Below are 19,954 nucleotides of genomic sequence, written 5' to 3'. Positions count from 1 at the left end.
TTGACGTTTGAACGAATCTTCTAGCTGTCATATTATACAAGTTAGTACGTGTCGAATCCTTAACAAAAAAATCAGTTTTTTTGGGAAAAATCGAGTTGACAATTGTGGCAACCCTGACATAACTAAACTTTGTAGTGTTTGTGTATAAAATAAAGGCACTGATGAGTCCCTATATGTTGCAACGGCAATGAAGTCAAGCTTTATAGGGTGATATTAAACACAATAGATTTTCAAGAAAACTAAATAGCAAGGAAAGCATTAAAGGATAGGCAACCATAAATACATAAACAACAATAAAGTGTTGCCTAACCGACAGGGGTTAGGTTAGGAGACTTTTGACAGTTTGGACAGTTGACAAGGTTAAATTAAAGTAAACATACCCCCTTTCAATTTTCAAGTGTAAAAAAGACTTAAAAGAGCCCCTAAAAGCAACCATGACCAAAATAAGCTTAAGAACGGTTCTGGCCGTGACATTCGCGGCCCTGTTTTCCGGTTCGACTACAATTTTGGGGCTTTACCACGTCCTGACCAATAAAGGAGAAAGGGTGAGTTTTGGGTGGTTTCTGGAGAACACTTCGCCCCATATGTGGGCCGCATTAGGCATTGGATTGTCCGTTTCCTTGAGCGTTGTAGGGGCAGCTGTCGGCATTTACACGGTGGGGGTTAGCATAGTGGGAGGAGGTAAGTGAGGTTAACCACCCCCCGATTAGAATGAACCCCTTAAATGGGACCGTTTTAGGTGTTAAAGCGCCCCGCATCAAAACAAAGAATCTCATTTCCGTGATTTTTTGCGAGGCCGTGGCCATATACGGTTTGATCACTGCTATCGTTTTGTCCGGCTATTTGGACAATTTCACCTGGAGCATTGTGGTAAAGGATGACGGTTTGAAGGCGAAAAACTGGCTGGCGGGGTATTTACTGTTTGGGGCCGGTATATCAGTCGGTAAGTACAAAGTCACAACCACCCTAAAATGCATAAAAAATCCATGTGTACAACAGGTACTGTCAATTTGCTGTGCGGCATCTGCGTGGGGATTGTGGGTAGTGGCGCCGCCCTAGCGGACGCCGCTAACGCTTCTCTGTTTGTCAAAATTTTAATTATTGAAATTTTCGCTAGCGCTATTGGTTTGTTTGGGCTTATTGTGGGGATTTTCATGGTGTCCAAGGTCCAAATGGGGGATAAAATCCATTAAATGTCATGTCACAAGTGTTTGCACTGTTGCCGTCTAGTCTGTGTTTCCCAAACCAAAGAAATTTCTAGTCTTTGTTTTTAATATTAGCAATGTAAGTTTACTTAAATGTATCGTTAAGTGGGGTTAAATACACCCTGTATAGTGCTTAGATATTTGTTAACTATTGCATTTAAAACTGTATGTAGACATTATCCTAAACTTTAGAATTAGCTATTCAGGGGTGCCAGATTTTTTTGATAGGATCTGGCAACCCTGTATGATATTAAAATTCACAGCTCTCTGAAAAGTATTAAACAATATAATAACATCAAAGTGTTTTATTATGGTTTTTTTTTAAATTCCAAAAAACAAACTTGGAAACATTATTAAAGGACTGCTTTCAGTTCGTCGTAAAAAACTAGCACTAGGGCCGCTCCAAGTCCTCGAAACACGTTGGATAGGGCTCCTTTAAAGAACGCCTTAGGCCCTGAAAATCAACCCTTAAACCAGCCTTAACATTGTCAGGGTGTACACACCTTCATTTTTGTAGATTTTCGCCCAACAGTCTGCGGTGTTTTTATACATAACCTCGCTCTTTTTAAGCCCCGATTGCATCATCATACGACGCCTGACAGTGTCCAGAGGATAAGACAATATCCCGGAAAAAACAGTGACAGTCTGTAAAACAAATTAATTAGTAAAAAATTGTCTTGCAAGCTTTTAAAACTCACTTGCGCTATAAGGAACGAAACCAAAACTGGGGTGTTTTTCGGGTCTGGCAACATGCCTTTAGCGGTGTCGAAACAGCCAAAATAAGCGGCGCGGTAAATTATAATGCCTTGAACCGACACTATAAACCCCCGATACAGCCCCATTAAACCGTCAGATTTGAAAGTTTTTACAATGCAGTCCACCATTCCTTTGTACTGTCGATCTTGCATGGTTTTACCTACGTCAGCCCCGAGGCTGCGCCCCCCCCAGTTGTATTTATGCAAAAAGTGTTTGTAAATATGGTTACTCACCGAGTCCTGGCGTAGTCAAGGGGGTAGACAAAACACAAGCTGGTAGCCCCCGCTGCTCCCCCCGAAGCTAAATTACCGGCAAAATAGCGCCAAAAACGCGTTTTTTTGTCAATCCCATCCAAAAAAACCTTCTTGTACGTGTCCTTAAAGGCGAAATTCAAGGCTTGAGTGGGGAAGTACCGGATTACGTTAGCCATGTTGCCCCTCCAGAAACTGGCGAAACCTTGCTCTTTAGGGATTCTCACGACGCAGTCCATGATACCTATTATCAAGTCAAAGCCTTAAATTTGCTAAAATGGGGCTCAAACTCACCTTTGTAACGTTGAGCTTCGCTGATTTGCTTGGAAGAGTCCTGGACCTGCAACAGTAGCTTGACTCGTTCGATTGGGGCCACTGCAGTTTTGGCCACCGCCGCTGATATGCCCCCGGCCATAAAATCGACGGCAAACGCCTTGAAATCGGTCGGCATTGCTGGAAAAGTGGAAAACCTTAGGAGATACTCAAAACTTTAGAATTTTTCGCGGTTTTCTCGCGTGCTTTACATGACATGCGTACCACGATACGATACTCAATTCAATATGGTGGACGTTTTTGATTATTTGCCGGCTGACAGTTGTTTGGTCACGTGGGTCAGCCAGAGAATTTCCAGCGCGTGACGTCACAGTGGATGCCAACTAGTGAACCAAATCTGGTGGGTAGGCCAAACGTTCTGTTGCTAGTACACACAAGTGTCGCAACCATCGACCTATAACACGTTTCTTGTATAAATTATACGGTCAAAACTAGAAGGCCTGAAAAGGTCTTTAATATGTTGCTGATTGCAAAATCAACATTATTGTCGAAAATCGCCTTTGAAACATGCCGTTGTTTATATTAATTTATTGCCTGCCGTATTTGGGTATTGAAACATGGAAAGCAATTATAAGCGACTGTTGGAACGGTTTCGTTGGGTGTCAAAGCTTATTATTGCGTAAATGGTGCGATAGCTCGATGGTTCAATAGAACAATGGTGTCACAACAAAAGTGTAAGGCCTTTTCCTCGTTTGTAATTAATGCACAATCATCCGAATAGAGGTATTAATAACACGTTGATAGAAATCTTGTCTATACGTAAACTAGTTTCGTGTACGAAATAAGACAAAGCCTGAGGGTTTTCGTGACTTGAAAAAAACCTTTTATACCTCGATTTTTAATGGAAAAAATCGTTTGCCAGCAAGTGTCAATGACTCCTATAAGACCCTGACAGACCGTGTACTAAACATTCTTTCGAGTAATAGGCTACAATCTAAAATTGCATTGCAACATTTCCCATATTAATGATTGTGCGCTATTCGATCGAATATATGGATTGTAACTGATTGTAATATGCATTTAAAGTTGTCACATTTATACCTTTACGGCCGTCGGTGACGTTATTCACTGACTGAATCAAATCACCTCTGGAGCGGTGACCCAAATCCAGCAAACAGTGGCTGTGACAGTTGACAGTTGACGTTGACTTTGACTGGTACAGTTAATTCCAAGTCTTACCGACTGAATTATTCTTTATTTTTCATAAATATAAGAAAAATTGCGTGCGTTTCAACCATCTTGACACCGAAACGCAAAAATGCTTACAAGCATTGTTGTTTGGCGCATATCGATGATAATCTCGCGGAAAAATACGGGTCAGGAACGGTGTGCATTGTTTCGTTTCTCACACGCTGTTGTTTTTATTTTGCAACGTTTTATCTAGAAAAATCTAGACACGAAAATCGTCAATATTACGCTTTTACACGTCGATTTGTTGACGTATCGAACGCAGGTGTACCAATCTTTGACAGCCGACCTAACCTAAAAAAAAAAGTGTAACACCCCGGGGTCTGTTTAGCATTCAAATTGATCGGCGACCGGGTAATTTATCAGTCATTTTGAACACTCTTGATTAATGCGTTCAAGTGCTCTAAAAACATTAAATTGCAACACAGACATTATTACTATTATGATTAGTGTGCTCGTTTTTTTTGAAGTATAATTACTTTTCGGGTGGAGCAATCGTTTTTACCCAAATTCAGTTGATCCATTAAGGTATCAATACGTAAAAGTACGGTCCAATAAAATGACTCCCATCCATGTAATCTTAACATTTCAATGGATGGAAAATTGACAATTTTGCTGTCATAAAACGTTCTTCTTTTCACCCCAATGACAGATGTCATATATATAAAACAAACAATATTCTCTGTAACACCTTCTTTTTGGTGCTATAAAAAGCGATCGTGCAAATAACACGCACGCTCTTATGGTATCGTGTGTCCTTGAACCATCCCCACCCCGAAGCCGGCGGTGCGCAAAACAAAAGAAAAACCATGATGATGCATTGCCCATCCGAAACGGTGACGTCACGACCTCTAGGATGAGCACACACGCGAAATCGTTCTTGAATGGTCGTCGAAAGACGTTGACCCTTGGATAGTACTACGTGAACCGTGTTGCCAAATTTCCGGTTTTTCTTGGTGGTTTTTTAATTAAATGTTTTTTTTTTCGGGTTAACTTGACAACGTGTACTACAGCAGATGGTGTGGTACCACCTGTTGAAAATTAAGTCCATATTGGTGTGTGTTATAAGTGAAAGTCTTTAAGCGCCAGATCCGTACCGGAACGAACGAGTTGGTGTTACGGTAGTTTGGCTGGGTAACCAGTCCGGTACTGGTGGTACAGCGTACCACTGTCTGGGTAACCGAGATACCATGGCGGGAACCATTTAGTACCACATTACAACGCGAAGATTAACGTGACAGGTGCCGTACCGTGTGTAAAAATTTAATGACGACTAAACTCTAAGTATTGAATATTTCCGGATTTAATTGACCACCATGAGGTGGATGGTGTCAATAATGGCTCTCGCGGGTGTGGTCGGGGTGCTCGGGGTGTCCTCCAGACTGCCCCGAACTAGTGCCGCGCAACTTGCCGCCAGTGCACAAAATAAATCGACCAATAACCGGACTCTTTTAAAGGATACCGCGTTTACCAATCGGACTAACGTCAGAGGATTTAAAAGTCGGTGAGTGTCAACTGAAACATTTAACCCTGGACTAATACCTGACCCGTTAGGGCTAGAGCAGTGACTGTTTCACTTTAGACGCGCACTAAAGAGAGACGGAAGCTGATGCGAGCGCCTGCAGCGATAGCGCGTTAATTAGTCGGTGGGCAAATGTTAGGACTTTGTTATAAATACACTAATTAGCGGTTGTTAAGCTAGTAATTGGCTAGTAAACCACTCACCGATTAACTGTGTCATTTTTTGCCCCTTAACAGGCTAATAATTGTGTAACAAATTCCTTTCAATTAAAAGAATAGTTTGGGGGTGATTTTCTTCTAGTAAAATCTGGTTGTTCGAATAAACCGGCACCTTCAAAGTGAAAGGATTTAATATGGTTTTTCAAACATTAACCACTAAATGTACACACATTATGCAATTATATGATTATGAACTGTCAATGAGCAGCAAGCTGTTAACCAATCACCGTGCAGCAAATTTGCCTTGTCAATTGTCGTTTAGGGTAATTTTTACATTTTTATAGACTGTAGACTAATTTGGACCTTAGAAACTCAAATCCGGTGTTAGAATGACGCCAAGTGGTACCATTGAATAATAACGGGTGTTGTAATGACAGCTGTCATGTAATAATTGTTTGCGAGGTTATCTAAGACTTTTTGTGACAATTGCCATCCATAGGTGACCTGACCTGATAACAATTATTAAACACCCGTTATCATTAAGGTTCATTTTCGTGTAGCATTACTTTCCATACACTTACGGCAAATCTGGTTGTTCTGGAGAATCGTTTCAAGCGAATTTCGACCATATAATAACATTGTTTCCATTATTAACCAGATGGAGTGTAAATATTTAGAAAAATAGTTAGATTTTCTGTATGTGGCTGGTTGTAATTCATGCGTGAATACCGATCATGCAATGGAACCAATCGGTTTAGCCGTGAAGGCGGGTACTTGAATTGCACACGTTTCGTGTATTACGTTACATTTGTGGTACCAGTAAAACGTGGGTTCTATTTTATTTGAAAATAATATAAAATCGTGATTTTCAAACCAGTTGGAATTAGTGGGCGTGGTCCCATCCGGGTATCGGTGCAAGGTTGTTGTCGTGGCACCTGTACCCGAAAAATCTGACCCTGCGTAAGGTAGCCAAACTAATGTCGCCTTCGCCATTAGGTAAAGATAATTTTGTGAAATTACAGCAGAACCTGGTAATGTTTACCCGATTATCCAACCGTGCAACAAAAACCAGTTTACTATCACCCGGGTGAGACCAAACAGCCTGCGGCTAGGTCAGCTCAAAAACCTATATAACGGGTTTGATTAAGTAATAATCAAACAATAACTGTATTAATACGGTTTTCCTGCTGTGTGTGATCACTTTCCCACCCCCCCTGCAGCCCTGATTTACATACAATACGACCTTGACGCGAGTACCGCAAGGATAATAACAATTAGGTCCAATTTACTCGCATCCTTTCATTCTGACAAATGTCATTTTTCACGCATCGGCCAGTGTTGCCAAAATTGGGTCGAAGTTAATTACGATACGGGGCCAACAATAATAACCACCAAACAGCGCCAGGGCTTCATTAAAAACTACGATTATTACGGTTGCATCAAGCCAATTTTTACTCTGGTAACCGCTTTATGTTGTTCGGTTAAAATTGCTTGGAAACACCGTCCTAACCTCAATAGTTCCCAATATTTGCGCTAATCGACTTCAATTTTAATTTTCTATTCGAGGCTCGTCACTGTTACGTAAATGTCCGTACAGTTTTGGTCAAAAAAAGCAATTTTAGCCGTTCAATTATCCAATATTTGGGGATTTTTATTATTTAGGATTCCAACCGTTTAACCGTCCGCGTGACACTTGTCGGACGGTTTTAAACCTAAATATTAAAAATCGAAAAGCTTGCAGACAGGTAGTCAGGGTTTTGAATGTGACTTTTGCTATATCATTTGTCACATGCATAACAAGTCTAAACTAAAATGTCAACTCAACGTGTGACAGTTGACAGTTTAAAATCAATTTGACGCCATTTTTGTTTGTACCTTGATGACGTCACTCTCATTTAGTGTGACACTGACTGAATTATCGTTTTAAAGGCGTATTATATATTTTGCCTATCCTTGCTCCAATTCGGTAGACGAAGAATAACGCTCTTGTAACATACACTACCAGTCTATTGTCTCGTACCGATTAGTACCTAATTTCAATAATGAAGGCGTACCTCAAGTTTCGAAACGTCGCACCTTTATAATAATAAGCCCCCTTAACAATGAGTGGCATTATATTAGAAGACCGGTAGCTGTACGTATTGGGTTGCAAAATTTGGGATCGCATTTTTGACCTAACCACAAATTTTTCGGTGTCGAAAGTCCGCAAAGTAGAACAAAAATATAATAAAAAAAAAAAACACTTAATTTGTCACGCCCGTTGTTTTTTTCCTTGTTAACAACACTTGCGACATTTTTATATCGTTTAAAATGATGACGACATGTGTTTTATTACCTGAAACACAGAAATAATTAGTTACAACGGTCAATTTGTCATAAACCCGGTGAAAAAAGACACCACACAGAGAGTTTTGTTTGTCCTCCACGGGATAAATGCGAACGTTTGGTGTCGACAAAATGGCGGCTGGAGGACATACCTAAAGGGACGTTTCTGGCCCATATTACAGTTTGATCGTTACGAATGGTTTTTTTTTTTGGCGTTGTGCAGTTATCATAAACGTGGCGAGTGTCAACTGTCAAAATTCGTTCCATAAAGCTATAAAACAACTAAATCTATTTAAAAAATGTACTTATTCGAGAAAACCACTAAATTGCACTTTATAGATCTATTGAGAGTTGGAACGTTTGGCTGTTTGTTTTCCACACATTTATAAATTTGCAGTGAACGTGTCAACCAATCAAAATCAGTCCCATAAAGCTATAAAACACATTTTAAAGCTTTTTGTGACATAGCCCTAACGTTATCGTCGTTGTCGGCAACCACACTAAACAAAAAATCGTATTCAATCTTAAAACAGTTTCTCAACAGAAACCGGCCACCAGGCTGAACAAAAATCAGTTTAAGGTCAAAAGCTTCCACATTAAAGAGATATCCATTAATTGCTTTTTCGCTTATTCGACATTAGGGGGCGCGGTTATTTTTCAGATTAATGGCGCTTAATTGAAACCTAATGTTAAATGTCACCGTTAATTTATCGGAATGATTTGAAATTTGGTTGATTTTTTTTCGGTTTCAGGGCGGCTGTGAAACGAGGCACGGACCAGCAGTCCCACGAAAGTAGGTAAGTTTCTTTTTTCTACTTTATAATTTCGTCTTTACGTATGGAAGATCCATCATTCTTTCGATTAATTTGCATTCAATGCGAGACTATTATTAGTTCCGCTTTGACGGACTTTCTTTATCGTCTTTATACGTTTATGGTATGCGTTTACGTCAATATGTCACTGTCTTGTTTTTGACAGTTGACGCAAGAAACTTATTATTATTATCGTAAATGTATTTTATTTAATTAATGGCAGTGTATTAACAGTGTTGCAGATTGTCCACGCCTTTATTTGGTTTAAACCAGGTACATAATTAGGTTTCCGGCGTACATAAACAAATACATATAACGATTTTCCTGATTAGGACTTGGCAGGCAAATTACTTTTATATAATATTCTGCTTAAAGTGTTTTCGTTCCAAAATTACGATTAGAAAGGAATTTTTTGCTTTCTCCTTTACAAATAAGCCAAAATTGGCAACAACGCAAATATAATTATTAAGGGTCTGCGGTCGGTTTCCTTAAAGACCCCTCATTAGCGGCTAATAACTCTCTTATAAAACGACTTTTACTCGAAAAATAAATCCCATCGCGGTTTAATTGGATAAAGCCAAATAAATTCGACAACATTATTGTGAGAGAGTTAATTCGGAAGAGATGAGCAATATTTTACGACCAGTTTCGAGATTTATCAAGATTAAGACCGTTGATAATGTCCTTGACGGTGGGGGCACCAGTGTTAGGTTAGGTTGCATGGTGTAATGACTGTAATTACGTAAAGCTTTCATATCATACCGAGTTGATGGTAATAACAAGGTATACTGTTGGCAATTCTAATTTGCATTGGCAAACGAATAATTATTGGAAATCTTTTGCAAAACTGTAAACAAAAAAATCGTTCAGCGCCATCTTGGTTGATTCCAAGGCACACTCGAACATCAAAATATCAGAGCACTCTATTCGAATATATTTTTCACCAATCACAAACCTATGAGAACGTTACGTAATCACGTTCCAATTTCCGCAAGGACCACGCCCATTTTGTACGAGTTTCCATTTTATCCGGTATTATAATAATTCATAAAAATTACACAACCGCGTATGTTTTGGTGTGTGTGTGTAGATCTCGTTTTCGATTCGCGGCCTCGCTTCCTAGTTGGTATTGGTCCGTTACGTAACGCCTGGTGCATTCTGGTGTCCAACTGGTTGTGTGTGTTTTTTTTTTTTTTTTTTAATCGTCAGTTTAGTAGATAAATTATACCGATTTGACATCTAGTGATTTAGATTACACACGTTTAGTCCGGTTTTTTTCCTCGACTAGGTTCACTTCCTTTTGATTGCCTTTTTAACCAGAACTGGGTTATGGCATCTTTTCGAGGAAAAGTTTTTGTTTACCATTCTGTAAGTGAAACTACACCCTTATTATTAAAAAATTTAAGTAAATAAGGGTAGTTTTTACCTATTTAGTGGTTAAGGAGAAATTGTTGAAATTAACAGTTTTACCGAACATACCACAAAGCACATTATGTCATCTGTCAAAAAAAAAATGACAATTTAAGATGAAAGTTAGGTTAGGGTTGGTGTTGTTGTTTTTAAAACCGTAAAAAGTGTCTAAATAACTGGGATGTTTCACTTAAAGTCTCCGGGGACTAGTTTAACGCATTTACAGCCGTACAAGTACGAATAGCACCAAACCATTTGCATTCACATGCCCGGGACATTGTAACAAACATTTGAAGGTACTTTTTATTACTAGAAACGCACTTTTACCAGCTTTTTTTGAGTAAAATTGAGCAAATTAACGGCACCTTATGACTGTGACAGATCATGTGCAAAATGTCACAGTCAAATTAAACTTAAGCCGTGTTGTTTTACTCCTACAAACAGTACAGAAACCTGGTATGAAAATTTCAAAATTATACATCAGATATCCATCAATGAGCTAAAGAGAGATGGAGATAAACACCATCAGCCTATAGTCATAAGTGGTCACGTGACCAACCAACAAAAACTGTTGTGGAATATAGTGGAGTTCAGACTGTGACCCTTACCACTCGTTCTGTCACATTCAAAATCAAATTCAGTTTAAAATACTAGGAGGGTACAATAATGCAACTCTCAGGACGATCAATAATATCCACCCTGTCTGACAAAGTGCCCATCCCTAGTGGCCGCCATTTTGTTGTTTAGTTTTTTAGAGGTTATGATAAACTGCACGTCAATTTTACTCGAAAAAGCTGGAAAAAGTGCGTTTTTAGCGATGAAAGGTGTACCAATCATGCGAGTTTAAGTGGTTTGGTGCTCGTGCCCGAATTGTCCACAGAAAATGGATTTGAAGTTGGTGTGTCCCTAACCACAACCAGAATACAGGGAAAGGTACCCAGAAATCCCAGTTTTGTTTGCTTTTCCCTGCAAGTTAGCCCTAAAAGAAATTTTTAGACTACTTTTGATGATTTTTCCAGAGAGCAACACCTTTTCGATGTCTTCGAAGCCATCATATCCACCTTGGAGTCCAAATTGCAGAGGATCGAGAATCTGGACAAAGCAGTGGAACACCTGATGCGTCGAGTTGAAGGGTTGGACACTAGAGTGAACAACAATATCGACAAAACTGAGTCGGTAATAGCGAAATTGCGCAATTTAGACCTCAAACTGTTTCAAGCGCCGTTGGAGGGACAAGGAGACGTCCTCGGACAAAAACTGGTCTCGCTCGACCAGAAGGTGAGCGACATTGACTCCAAACTGAACGTCCTGAAGAATCAGCTGGACAACAATTACCTGCAAAACGAAGATATCAACGTGGAAGCGAGCGAAAAGCGATCGGTGAGCATGAACGTGCTGGAAATCACCAAAGCGCTGAACACAGAAGTGCTGAATCACGTGACTAAAGAACTGGGACAGCTGAGGGAGATGACAAACGGCATGGATAAAAAAATGCAGTTTCACGTTAACTACGTTTCGGACACTCTGGGGAAGGTGTTGGGGATGATGGTGGACGTGCACCATGAGGTTGTGGACGAGCAGAAGAACGACACCACGACCACTACCGCCACGCCAAGACCTTTGGTCAAAATTGACAGTTTGGCCCAACAAATGAAACCGATTTCAGAGAAAATGGACGAGGTGAGTAGAGCTAAGTTAGGTAAAGTGTTTTAACCTGTAAAATTGGTTCTGTCAAAGGTGTGGAACGTGGTGATAGGTACCAAAAGTACCGTGGACGATCTGTTGCCCAAATCCAACGAGCTCCTAACCCAAACTCAACGTCAGGAAAGAGCAATAGGCGAGATTCACTACGATCTTAATTCAAAAACCAACAAAATCATCGCCAACCTGGACAAAATGGAAACGAGACTGAAGAAACAAGAGGTTGACGTGGCCAATCTAGCTTTGAGGCCGGTGCCAGCCGATATTTTATTGTCGGAACCCACTTTGGAGGTGGCGGCCGAATACGATTCCTCCAGGTTCGACGAGGATTTCATCGAGACCACCACTGCACCAATTGGCTTCACCACCATGGAGAACAGCAGCAACGAAACGGTGGCCACCACCACCGAGAAACGGGCCGACAAGAGGAAAGGTGGAGTGATCTTCCCCAGTGTGAAGAACAAGCCTCTATTGAACAATTCCACGTTCGTGACGTCAGAAGTCGTGTCCAGTGTCAGGGAAGTTAAGGTAAGGTCACGAGCCGCCACTGGAAACCAGATGGTGCAGCATATTTAGCTTTAGGAGCCATATAAATTTAACTATTTTATAGGTTCTGACAGAAAAAACTAAAAAACTAGCAACGTTGCCGATTTTGCTTAATTTCTCCTTTTGCGGCGGCAACTATGCAAATAAATTATGCATTTTATATGCACGCGAGAGAGTAGGTCGTTTGAGAAGATTCCAAGGTTTTCCATTGTTTTTTTCATTAATCGGCACAGTTGCGCCATCTACATCTGTTTCAAGCCTTTAAATTAATTTGCTTTGTTTATGTTACGTCACTGGGTGAATTTGGTTTATGAAAAATACGTATTTTTCAAATTTTACCCCAAAACTAAAATTTTCAAAAATAAAATATATTTTTAAAGGTCACGTGACTCTTTTTACAGTTCATAAAGTCGCATAACGATTTTCAATAATCAAACATTTTTTTAAAAGTCACGTGACTCTTTTTTAACGTCAAACCGAAATCCTGAAGGTCACGTGACTGTAAATGACAAAATATTATTTGACGAGTCACGTGACCATTTTCAATAATTAAATTTAATTTTAAAGATTTTTAGTTTTAAACTGTAAATCTCGTGACTCATTTTAAGGTACAAATGGTCACGTGACTGTTTTAAGATTGAAAGTTGATTGTTTAAGCACCACGAATGGACGATGGTAAAGTTTTCCTAAAATTGTCACCAAAAAAACTTATTCTTGACGTATGGTGGATGCGCTCGTTATGTATTTTTATTGGTTTTCAGGGATATTCCTGCGCCGATTTGTATACGACCGGAATGCGTACGTCCCGAGTGTACCATTTGCAGATCCGCGGTACCACATTTTGGTTCCTGAAAGTGTACTGCGAACAGGAAATCGCCGACGGCGGTTGGACGGTACGTTATTATCGTACCATGCAATGGGAAAGCTGTATTGTATACGCAACTGGCGAAAAAGTGTAACACAACATAAATTGGTGTGGTACACAATTCGGAACAGGTTTTTGTGTCCGTATTTTTATACGGCTCAAAGGCGACAAACGTAACCGATCAATTTCTGGTTGTCTTTTACCTTTTTCGACTTGAAACGCGGTATTTATGACGTTCGGCGCGTTTTCCTGAAATTCAATCATTTACCGCGAGACGTGCCGAAAGTAAACGCGTTTTTTGCCCGCGCCATTAAAAATAATCGAATTCCAATCAAATCTACTCGAAAAAGTGTTTAATTGAGTCAACGTTTGTCCGATCGAGTGAGGAATTGGACTTTTTATCGCGTCACAGTCGTGTTGTTTGTTTTAACTGTGTTAGGCAAGTGATTTGCTTTTGTTTTTAGGTTATTCAACGTCGGAACGATTTCGGCATCCCCAGGGAGAATTTCAATCGCGACTGGAACGACTACAAAAACGGTTTCGGGGATCCGGCCAAGGAATTTTGGCTGGGGAACGAAAATATTTATATGCTCACCAATAACGAGGAGTACTCCCTCAGGGTGGAACTGGAAGATTTTGAAGGAAACAAACGGTAAAACCAAACAATGACAGTCAAGTAAACCACTAAAAGTCATTCACCAATTGTCAAGAATTTTTTTTCCTGAACAAATTCAGACATTTAAACCCCATTCAACATTCCTAAACAAAATAATTTCTTTCTAGGGCCTTTAAGAACAGATTTCTGTCTCGTAACATTTCCCTGAATTTTCACTAAAACTCCTTCACCAATTGTCAAGAAAATTTTAATTTTTTTTTTTGTAATTTTAAAGGTACGCCCAGTACTCGCACTTTAAAATCTACTCGGAGGCTGAATATTACAAACTGGAAATTGACGGTTACGAAGGAAACGCCGGCGATTCGTTAAACGATCCTTGGTACGGCAGCAATAACAGTCCATTCTCCACTTACAATAGGTAATACAAAAAAAAATTAAAAAAAAAATCGTTAAACAATCTGATTGGTCGATACACACAGAGACAATGACAGATCCAGTTTGAATTGCGCTTCAATGCTAAAAGGCGGCTGGTGGTGGAAATCGTGCGGAAGAGGCTTAAACGGACTGTATCTGAACGATCCACAAGATTTGACAGCCCGACAAGGTAAAGTCACGTGATTTTGAAAGTGGTAAAACGAAGAAAAAACATTTTTTTTTTAGGCATAGTGTGGTTCCGTTGGAGGGGTTGGGACTACACCCTTAAGAAGTCGGTCATGATGATCAAACCGAAAATATACCTAAACGCCGGCACTTAAGGGCCTTGCACCCTTAACGAGGAAACAAAGTGTACAAAATGTAAATGTCGTTTGGTTTAAAAAAACAGCTCTTAAATCTGTGTGCGTGTGTATATAAACGTATTTAGGCAAACTATTATTATAGAGCATGAAACAGGAAGGAAGAGGAAACTGAAAGACTGTGACTAATAACAATAAATTTAGACTCCACCCCCAACTTTTGTTTTAAATATAAAAATTTCAAAGTGACATGTGACAGTAAATGAGTATCTGATAATGGAGTCATGTGACCAACATTGTTTTTAGTTAATTTCATAGAAAAACCAAGCCATTCTGGAAATTATGTATATTATTATGTTATTTTGTAAATATATTTTATGCAATTCTCTGTATTAGTTACCGTATTTAATATAAGTGCTGTAAATTAACCGTTTTACATTGTTTATTCCCTTTTTGACTTTTGACAGACACAGTGACTGATGTGTCAACCCTAACCTAAAAATATCATTGACATTCCGTCCGGGGTATTTAATAGATGAAAAAGTTAGGTTTTGATGGTAAATAGAGTATTTTGCTGGTTCGAAATCTATGCGATATCGATCAGCAGCGCAGTAAATACGGTTTTTCACCCACTTTCATCACTTTACCAGTCAGTCTAACTTGGAGCCAGTTAGAGGCTCCATCAGAGTTAATGTGCCTAGTGCTGACCTAATTCGGTTAATATGGAGCTGCTGGAGCTTGTTTTACCACTATTTAAGGTATGTTACCGTTTCTCTAGTAAACAGGCGTGAATCTAATTTTGAACCAACAAAACTGGATTAAAAATTGTGTCAAAAAAAAAACAAACAGCTGTCATAAAACATGTCAATCACATTAAATGCCCTTGAAATTGTAAATGTCACTGCAATTCCGGAACTTTCCATTTCCGATTGAATACGCTCGGTTAACTACACAATACACCAACCTGTTGACAACTTTTCAATAATTAAATTTATAAACAACAAACAACATCTAGCATCCGTTTTTGTCTCTCTCACTCTCGCACGTTTTCCAACCTCACGCCCCCTCTTTCAATACGTACACAAAAAGGTGGGAAAGAGTGGAAAGACTGAGAGAGACACTAACTACAGTTGACTGGTTGTTTCAAGCCGGTGCGGAGCTACGTGAACGTAACGGTTTTTGTTAAAAAGGCCGCGGGATCGTAGACGCGTCCATTTTGAGGTTTTGACGTTGTTGGAGTGAAAAATAAAATGGCGTGTCAGCCTCCACTGTAGCCCTACGTTTTAGAGGTGTTGTGGTGTTTTGTTCTAGTGTCTTAAGGGCCCCTTAACAGTGCGTGAATTAGCGTTACGTGGCACGGTGTTTACACGACCGGTTAAGTGCGATTTTGTTTAGAGTCACGTTCGGAAAAAACAACCTGGATTTTGGGGCCCTTTTTAGGTGAGTTAAATTTAGAATGATCTTTTGTTTATTGCCCACTAAATCTGTCAACAAATATTTATTACAGGGATTTCCCTTTTCAAAACAAGATTAGACCATTAATTATTAACTAAAACTGTAAACAATGCGTTCAGTCAACATCCTTGAACTTAACAGGTAATCGTAGCAGGGGAAGAGATTTCGATGTTTGTACGTTATATGGGCCACTTTGTTTGTTTACAGCCTGTTACGGTTAACAAGTGTTGTCTAGTACAGTCCCTCCTATGTTTTTTCACCCCCTTTTTAATGCATTAGAACGACCTTAACAATCACATGTACAGAAACCACTAAACATACGGATTTTTGTTAAAAATTCAACCTCTAACACCCAATTAGAAAGTGTGTTTTGTCCTTAGAAAGTTGGTTTTTGTTGCAGGGTCGCCTTGAACCCACATCCCCTCCATTTGGTGGTTTTTATTGTTATTATGATGATGGTAAGTTTTTTTGTGTCAACTGTCAAACATTGTTATTTAGGCGTAGTTGCCAGATTGTGTATCCTTCAACTTGCAACAAAGGCTTAAAGCAGGTAGAAAAATTAAATTATATGCCCCAAAAAAGGTTTAGAAAATTACAATTGCAAACAGAAGAAAGTTGTTTGGTTCCTGGTGTATTCTGTATAGAAATTGAAAGTTTTGAGAGGTTAAATGGTTCTTTCTTCTAATGCTAACAATAAATTGTGATTGGTTAGGTTAGACCAATCACAAACTACAAACAGATGTGTGCTTACCCTTACAGGATCAGACCGATCGGTTGTCGTGGAGACCGACCATAGTCTTCCCTCCACCAAGGCCATCTAGTCGTCACGATGACACTTCCAGTAGCCGCACGCCCTTTACGGGCCGATAGAGGGAGTTGCTGTAGGAACGTTGCGCAAACGCGACGTTCGTGGCACGTGGGGTACGGGGCCGTCGAGGAGGCCACGGTGGCCGCTGTGGCAGGCACCTTAACGGGACCGGCGCGCAAAGAGCCGATCTCTAGGAAAGGTAAAACAATAAAATATAATCTAAATCTTGACGAATTTACTGATAAGATAAGGCGAAAGTTTAAAGTATTTCTGCTTACAGTCCGACAAGCAAATGTTGCCAGTTTAAGTGAAATAATTCAATGTTTGTACAATACTGGATTCCCCAAGGTAAAGGTTTTATGGTGTTGTGTAATGAATTTCTGTTATTTCTTCCAGAAAAAGTGGAATTTGCTACTCTCCTAGATCGGCCAAAGCGTGTTCCGACCATTGTAGCCGCCCGTCCGCCGCCCCCGGTGATTAACGAGCCGGTGGCCACTCAACCGCAAGAAACGGGCGGCCTGTTTGCCCGATGGATAAAAGGGCGGCGCGGCAGCGGAGCCGAACACGATCAACTAGTCAAAAAGAACGGACAGCCGCCCAATCTACTCAAATCCACTGGCAGTGTTGCCAGTTTGAGAAAATGCGAAACCGTTTTGGCACTCACGGGTATTCTTAGGTGAGTTTCATTCATTACAGTTTTAAAGGGAATTAACTAAGTGACGTATTAAGATTAGATAGGAAAACAGTTTTAGATTTTTAATATTTCGGTTTAAAACCGTCCGTCATTCTGTCAACTGTCATTTAGATTAATGGTAGCCATTAGTATTTAGGTTGTACAGTTTGATAGATAAAACCAAGTGGTACCGGTTTTAACAGGTCATCATCGAGTTCGTCCTCGATAGAACCACTCCATCCGCACAATCGTCTACGTTTACCGTCAGATGGCGCTCATTCCCGGTTGTGTTCGCGTTGTTCCAGCGTGCTATCGCTCGCGTCCGGGTCCAGGTACTCTCTGGATTCGGCCGCGGGCGGTTTTATTCGCGTGCCGTCCAGTCCGGAGGTGGGGCCCCCCGTTCTCTGCAAACTGTGCCTGGACGAGGTGCCCGTCGTGTTTGTGGTGCGCATCGAGCAGTGCGACTGCGTTTTTTGTTTGAAGGTAGGTTCAATTGTTTGACCGAAATTAGCCGAAAAAACGGCAACCTTGTAACATTTTGATTAACACTTTGTTGCCGTTTTCACCTTGGTTTCCGTCACAATCAAATGCGGCTTATTGTTTTGGAAATCGTTTGGTGTGTCTTGACCGTGACCGACAAGATTTACATTTCAAGTTACCGTACAATCATAATTTTTAGGAATATTTCCAATGATTTCAAACTGGGTTAGATTTACGCAAATATTGCACAGTACTTACGTTTACTAAACAGCATACAAGTGTTCCATCGCCACAATTAACACTTTTAAACACATTACAACAGGAAAAATATTTGTTTTTAAAAAACTGAATAAATGTCAGGCAAGGTTATGTTGAAGTGTCAAAAGTCAGATTGACGTCAACCGTCTGCGTAGTTGCCGGCGTGTGCAATGAACACGACGACGTCCTGGATAGGACATAACCAACCGGATGGTAACAAATTTAAATTGACCTTTTTTGCGGTTAAAATAAGCATTTTTGCAGTCACGCAACCACATTTTTACATTTAAAAGGGAATTCTTGAAGGTTTGACGGTTTTCAACTATTTATTGATTGATTATTTTCGGTCACGTGGTTAAAATAGTCACGTTGTTCTGAAGGTCACATGGCCATTTTTACCATTTAAATGAATTTCTGAAAATTACGTGATGGCTTTCAACTATCAAATTCGCCTACAAAGGTCACGTGATTAGGTGTAAAATATCACAGTCTATGTTGCCGTTAAACTCAATTTGTCGGCTCCGTTTATATAAGTCGTGGCAACGCTGTTTGTCAACGTCAGTCAAGTCAACTGTCACTTTTATTTTTGACAAGTCAAATATTTTTCATTTACTACTGACTACCGAGCCCAATTCCCGTCATAAAGCTGTATTTTTCGTTCGGGGAGTGCCTGTTTGTTGTAGAACAAATATCGTGTTTTCCAGTGCATGAAAGCGTACGTGGAGTTTGAAATCTCGGAGGGGGCCTACGACATCTCCTGTCCGGACGCTCAGTGCGCTTCTCAGGGCGTCCTACAATCGGAAGAGATCAAAAGACTGGCCGGGAACGAACTGTTGGAAAAACACAAAATGTACAGGCTCAATAGAGGTAAGTGAGCTTTACGACGTTTTGTGTATATTACTGTAACATTGGTTAGATAACGTCAAAACTGTCAAAATTAATTTCGTGAAGGTATAAAGTGCATTTTTTTGGTTTAGCATTAATTGTTGAAAGTTTAGGTAAAAGGGGGGTTTGATGGACAGTTGGGTAAACACACAAGCAAGCTAAAAAGAGCTAATGTACCATCAAAACATTGATGGAGGTGTTCAGGCAACACTGTAAAGTCAAATCTTTCATAATTAGCTTTATGGAGGTATAAGTAGCTTTTTCTGACCAATCACAAACTACAAACAGTGCACGTCATCATTAGACAGCTGGTAAATAATTGTTGCAGAGGTAGAACTGGACAAAAACCGAATGTGGTGTCCGAGGGCGGGTTGCGAAACCGTGTGTCGTCTCTGTCCCACTCATCCGTGTTCGCCTCAGAGCGTGCTCTGTCCCACTTGTTCGACTGACTTTTGTAGCAATTGCAAGATGGAATGGCACGCGGGTAAGTGATATAACATGACTTGCGAGATGGTTTCTGATTGGTTTGGCAGGCGTCACGTGCGAGGAATACGGCAAACAATTGGCTAAAGAGGGTAAACCGGTGCCGGACGCGGGTATTCCGTTCGATTCGGATCTGATCAAGTGCTGTCCGATGTGCGGCGTCCCGATCGAAAAGGACGAGGGCTGCGCCCAAATGATGTGCAAACGGTGCAAACACGTGTTTTGCTGGTACTGTCTGGCCAGTCTTGATGTAAGTGACGTAATTTGTTTTGTGGTCGCGCCCCTTAGTAACCGGTTTGAACAGGACGACTTTCTGTTACGTCACTACGACAAAGGACCGTGCAAAAACAAGCTGGGCCACTCCAGGGCTTCGGTGATTTGGCACAGGGCTCAGGTAATTGGTATTTTTGCCGGTTTTGGTATTCTCCTGCTGGTGGCCTCTCCTTTACTCCTTCTAGCCGCTCCGTGCATCGTTTGCTGCAAGTGTCGC

The 19,954-nt window shown here is 40.4% G+C and overlaps 4 protein-coding genes across 15 annotated transcripts; 3 read left to right on the top strand and 1 right to left on the bottom strand.

Annotated features, from left to right (window-relative positions):
* Positions 1-345: 345 nt before the first annotated feature.
* Positions 346-1,505, top strand: VhaPPA1-1 (Vacuolar H[+] ATPase PPA1 subunit 1). Its single transcript, XM_081991303.1, has 3 exons — positions 346-681; positions 740-943; positions 1,000-1,505. The coding sequence occupies exons 1-3, from the start codon at positions 435-437 to the stop codon at positions 1,191-1,193; spliced, it is 645 nt and encodes a 214-aa protein (XP_081847429.1). The 5' UTR covers positions 346-434; the 3' UTR covers positions 1,194-1,505.
* LOC145736865 (ADP/ATP translocase 1-like) lies at positions 1,496-16,770 on the bottom strand. Of its 3 annotated transcripts, none has more exons than XM_081991302.1 (6): positions 16,629-16,770; positions 2,507-2,665; positions 2,195-2,456; positions 1,904-2,138; positions 1,709-1,850; positions 1,496-1,659 (listed from the first exon to the last, which is right to left on the bottom strand). In XM_081991302.1, exons 2-6 carry the CDS (start codon positions 2,661-2,663, stop codon positions 1,559-1,561), a joined length of 897 nt encoding a protein of 298 aa, XP_081847428.1. In that variant the 5' UTR covers positions 2,664-2,665; positions 16,629-16,770; the 3' UTR covers positions 1,496-1,558. The 3 variants fall into 3 exon arrangements, with proteins under 3 accessions (XP_081847428.1, XP_081847427.1, XP_081847426.1); XM_081991301.1 differs by having other exon boundaries at positions 2,507-2,939; positions 16,629-16,766; XM_081991300.1 differs by lacking the exon at positions 16,629-16,770 and adding an exon at positions 5,459-5,489.
* Positions 4,807-14,850, top strand: LOC145736863 (uncharacterized). Of its 7 annotated transcripts, none has more exons than XM_081991288.1 (9): positions 4,807-5,237; positions 8,491-8,535; positions 10,980-11,640; positions 11,698-12,189; positions 12,969-13,100; positions 13,537-13,724; positions 13,963-14,106; positions 14,168-14,292; positions 14,349-14,850. In XM_081991288.1, the coding sequence occupies exons 1-9, from the start codon at positions 5,050-5,052 to the stop codon at positions 14,441-14,443; spliced, it is 2,070 nt and encodes a 689-aa protein (XP_081847414.1). In that variant the 5' UTR covers positions 4,807-5,049; the 3' UTR covers positions 14,444-14,850. The 7 variants fall into 7 exon arrangements, with proteins under 7 accessions (XP_081847414.1, XP_081847415.1, XP_081847421.1 ...); XM_081991290.1 differs by lacking the exons at positions 4,807-5,237; positions 8,491-8,535 and adding exons at positions 10,143-10,256; positions 10,776-10,893; XM_081991291.1 differs by lacking the exons at positions 4,807-5,237; positions 8,491-8,535 and adding exons at positions 10,220-10,256; positions 10,809-10,893.
* Positions 16,707-19,949, top strand: LOC145736864 (E3 ubiquitin-protein ligase RNF144A-like; the record flags this gene model as incomplete). Of its 4 annotated transcripts, none has more annotated exon segments than XM_081991296.1 (7): positions 16,707-16,884; positions 17,082-17,361; positions 17,562-17,841; positions 18,801-18,963; positions 19,310-19,465; positions 19,515-19,714; positions 19,769-19,949. In XM_081991296.1, coding segments are annotated over 7 exon segments (1,438 nt in total), but the record flags the coding sequence as incomplete, so codon positions are not given.
* Between the last annotated feature and the right edge of the window lie 5 nt (positions 19,950-19,954).

This window comes from Ips typographus, linkage group LG13 (genome assembly GCF_016097725.1).
Source record: "Ips typographus isolate SLU linkage group LG13, UJ_Ityp_2.0, whole genome shotgun sequence".
In the NCBI taxonomy this organism is placed as follows: domain Eukaryota; kingdom Metazoa; phylum Arthropoda; class Insecta; order Coleoptera; family Curculionidae; genus Ips; species Ips typographus.
Note: the sequence above shows the minus strand (reverse complement) of the source record. Positions and strands in the feature narration are given on the sequence as shown.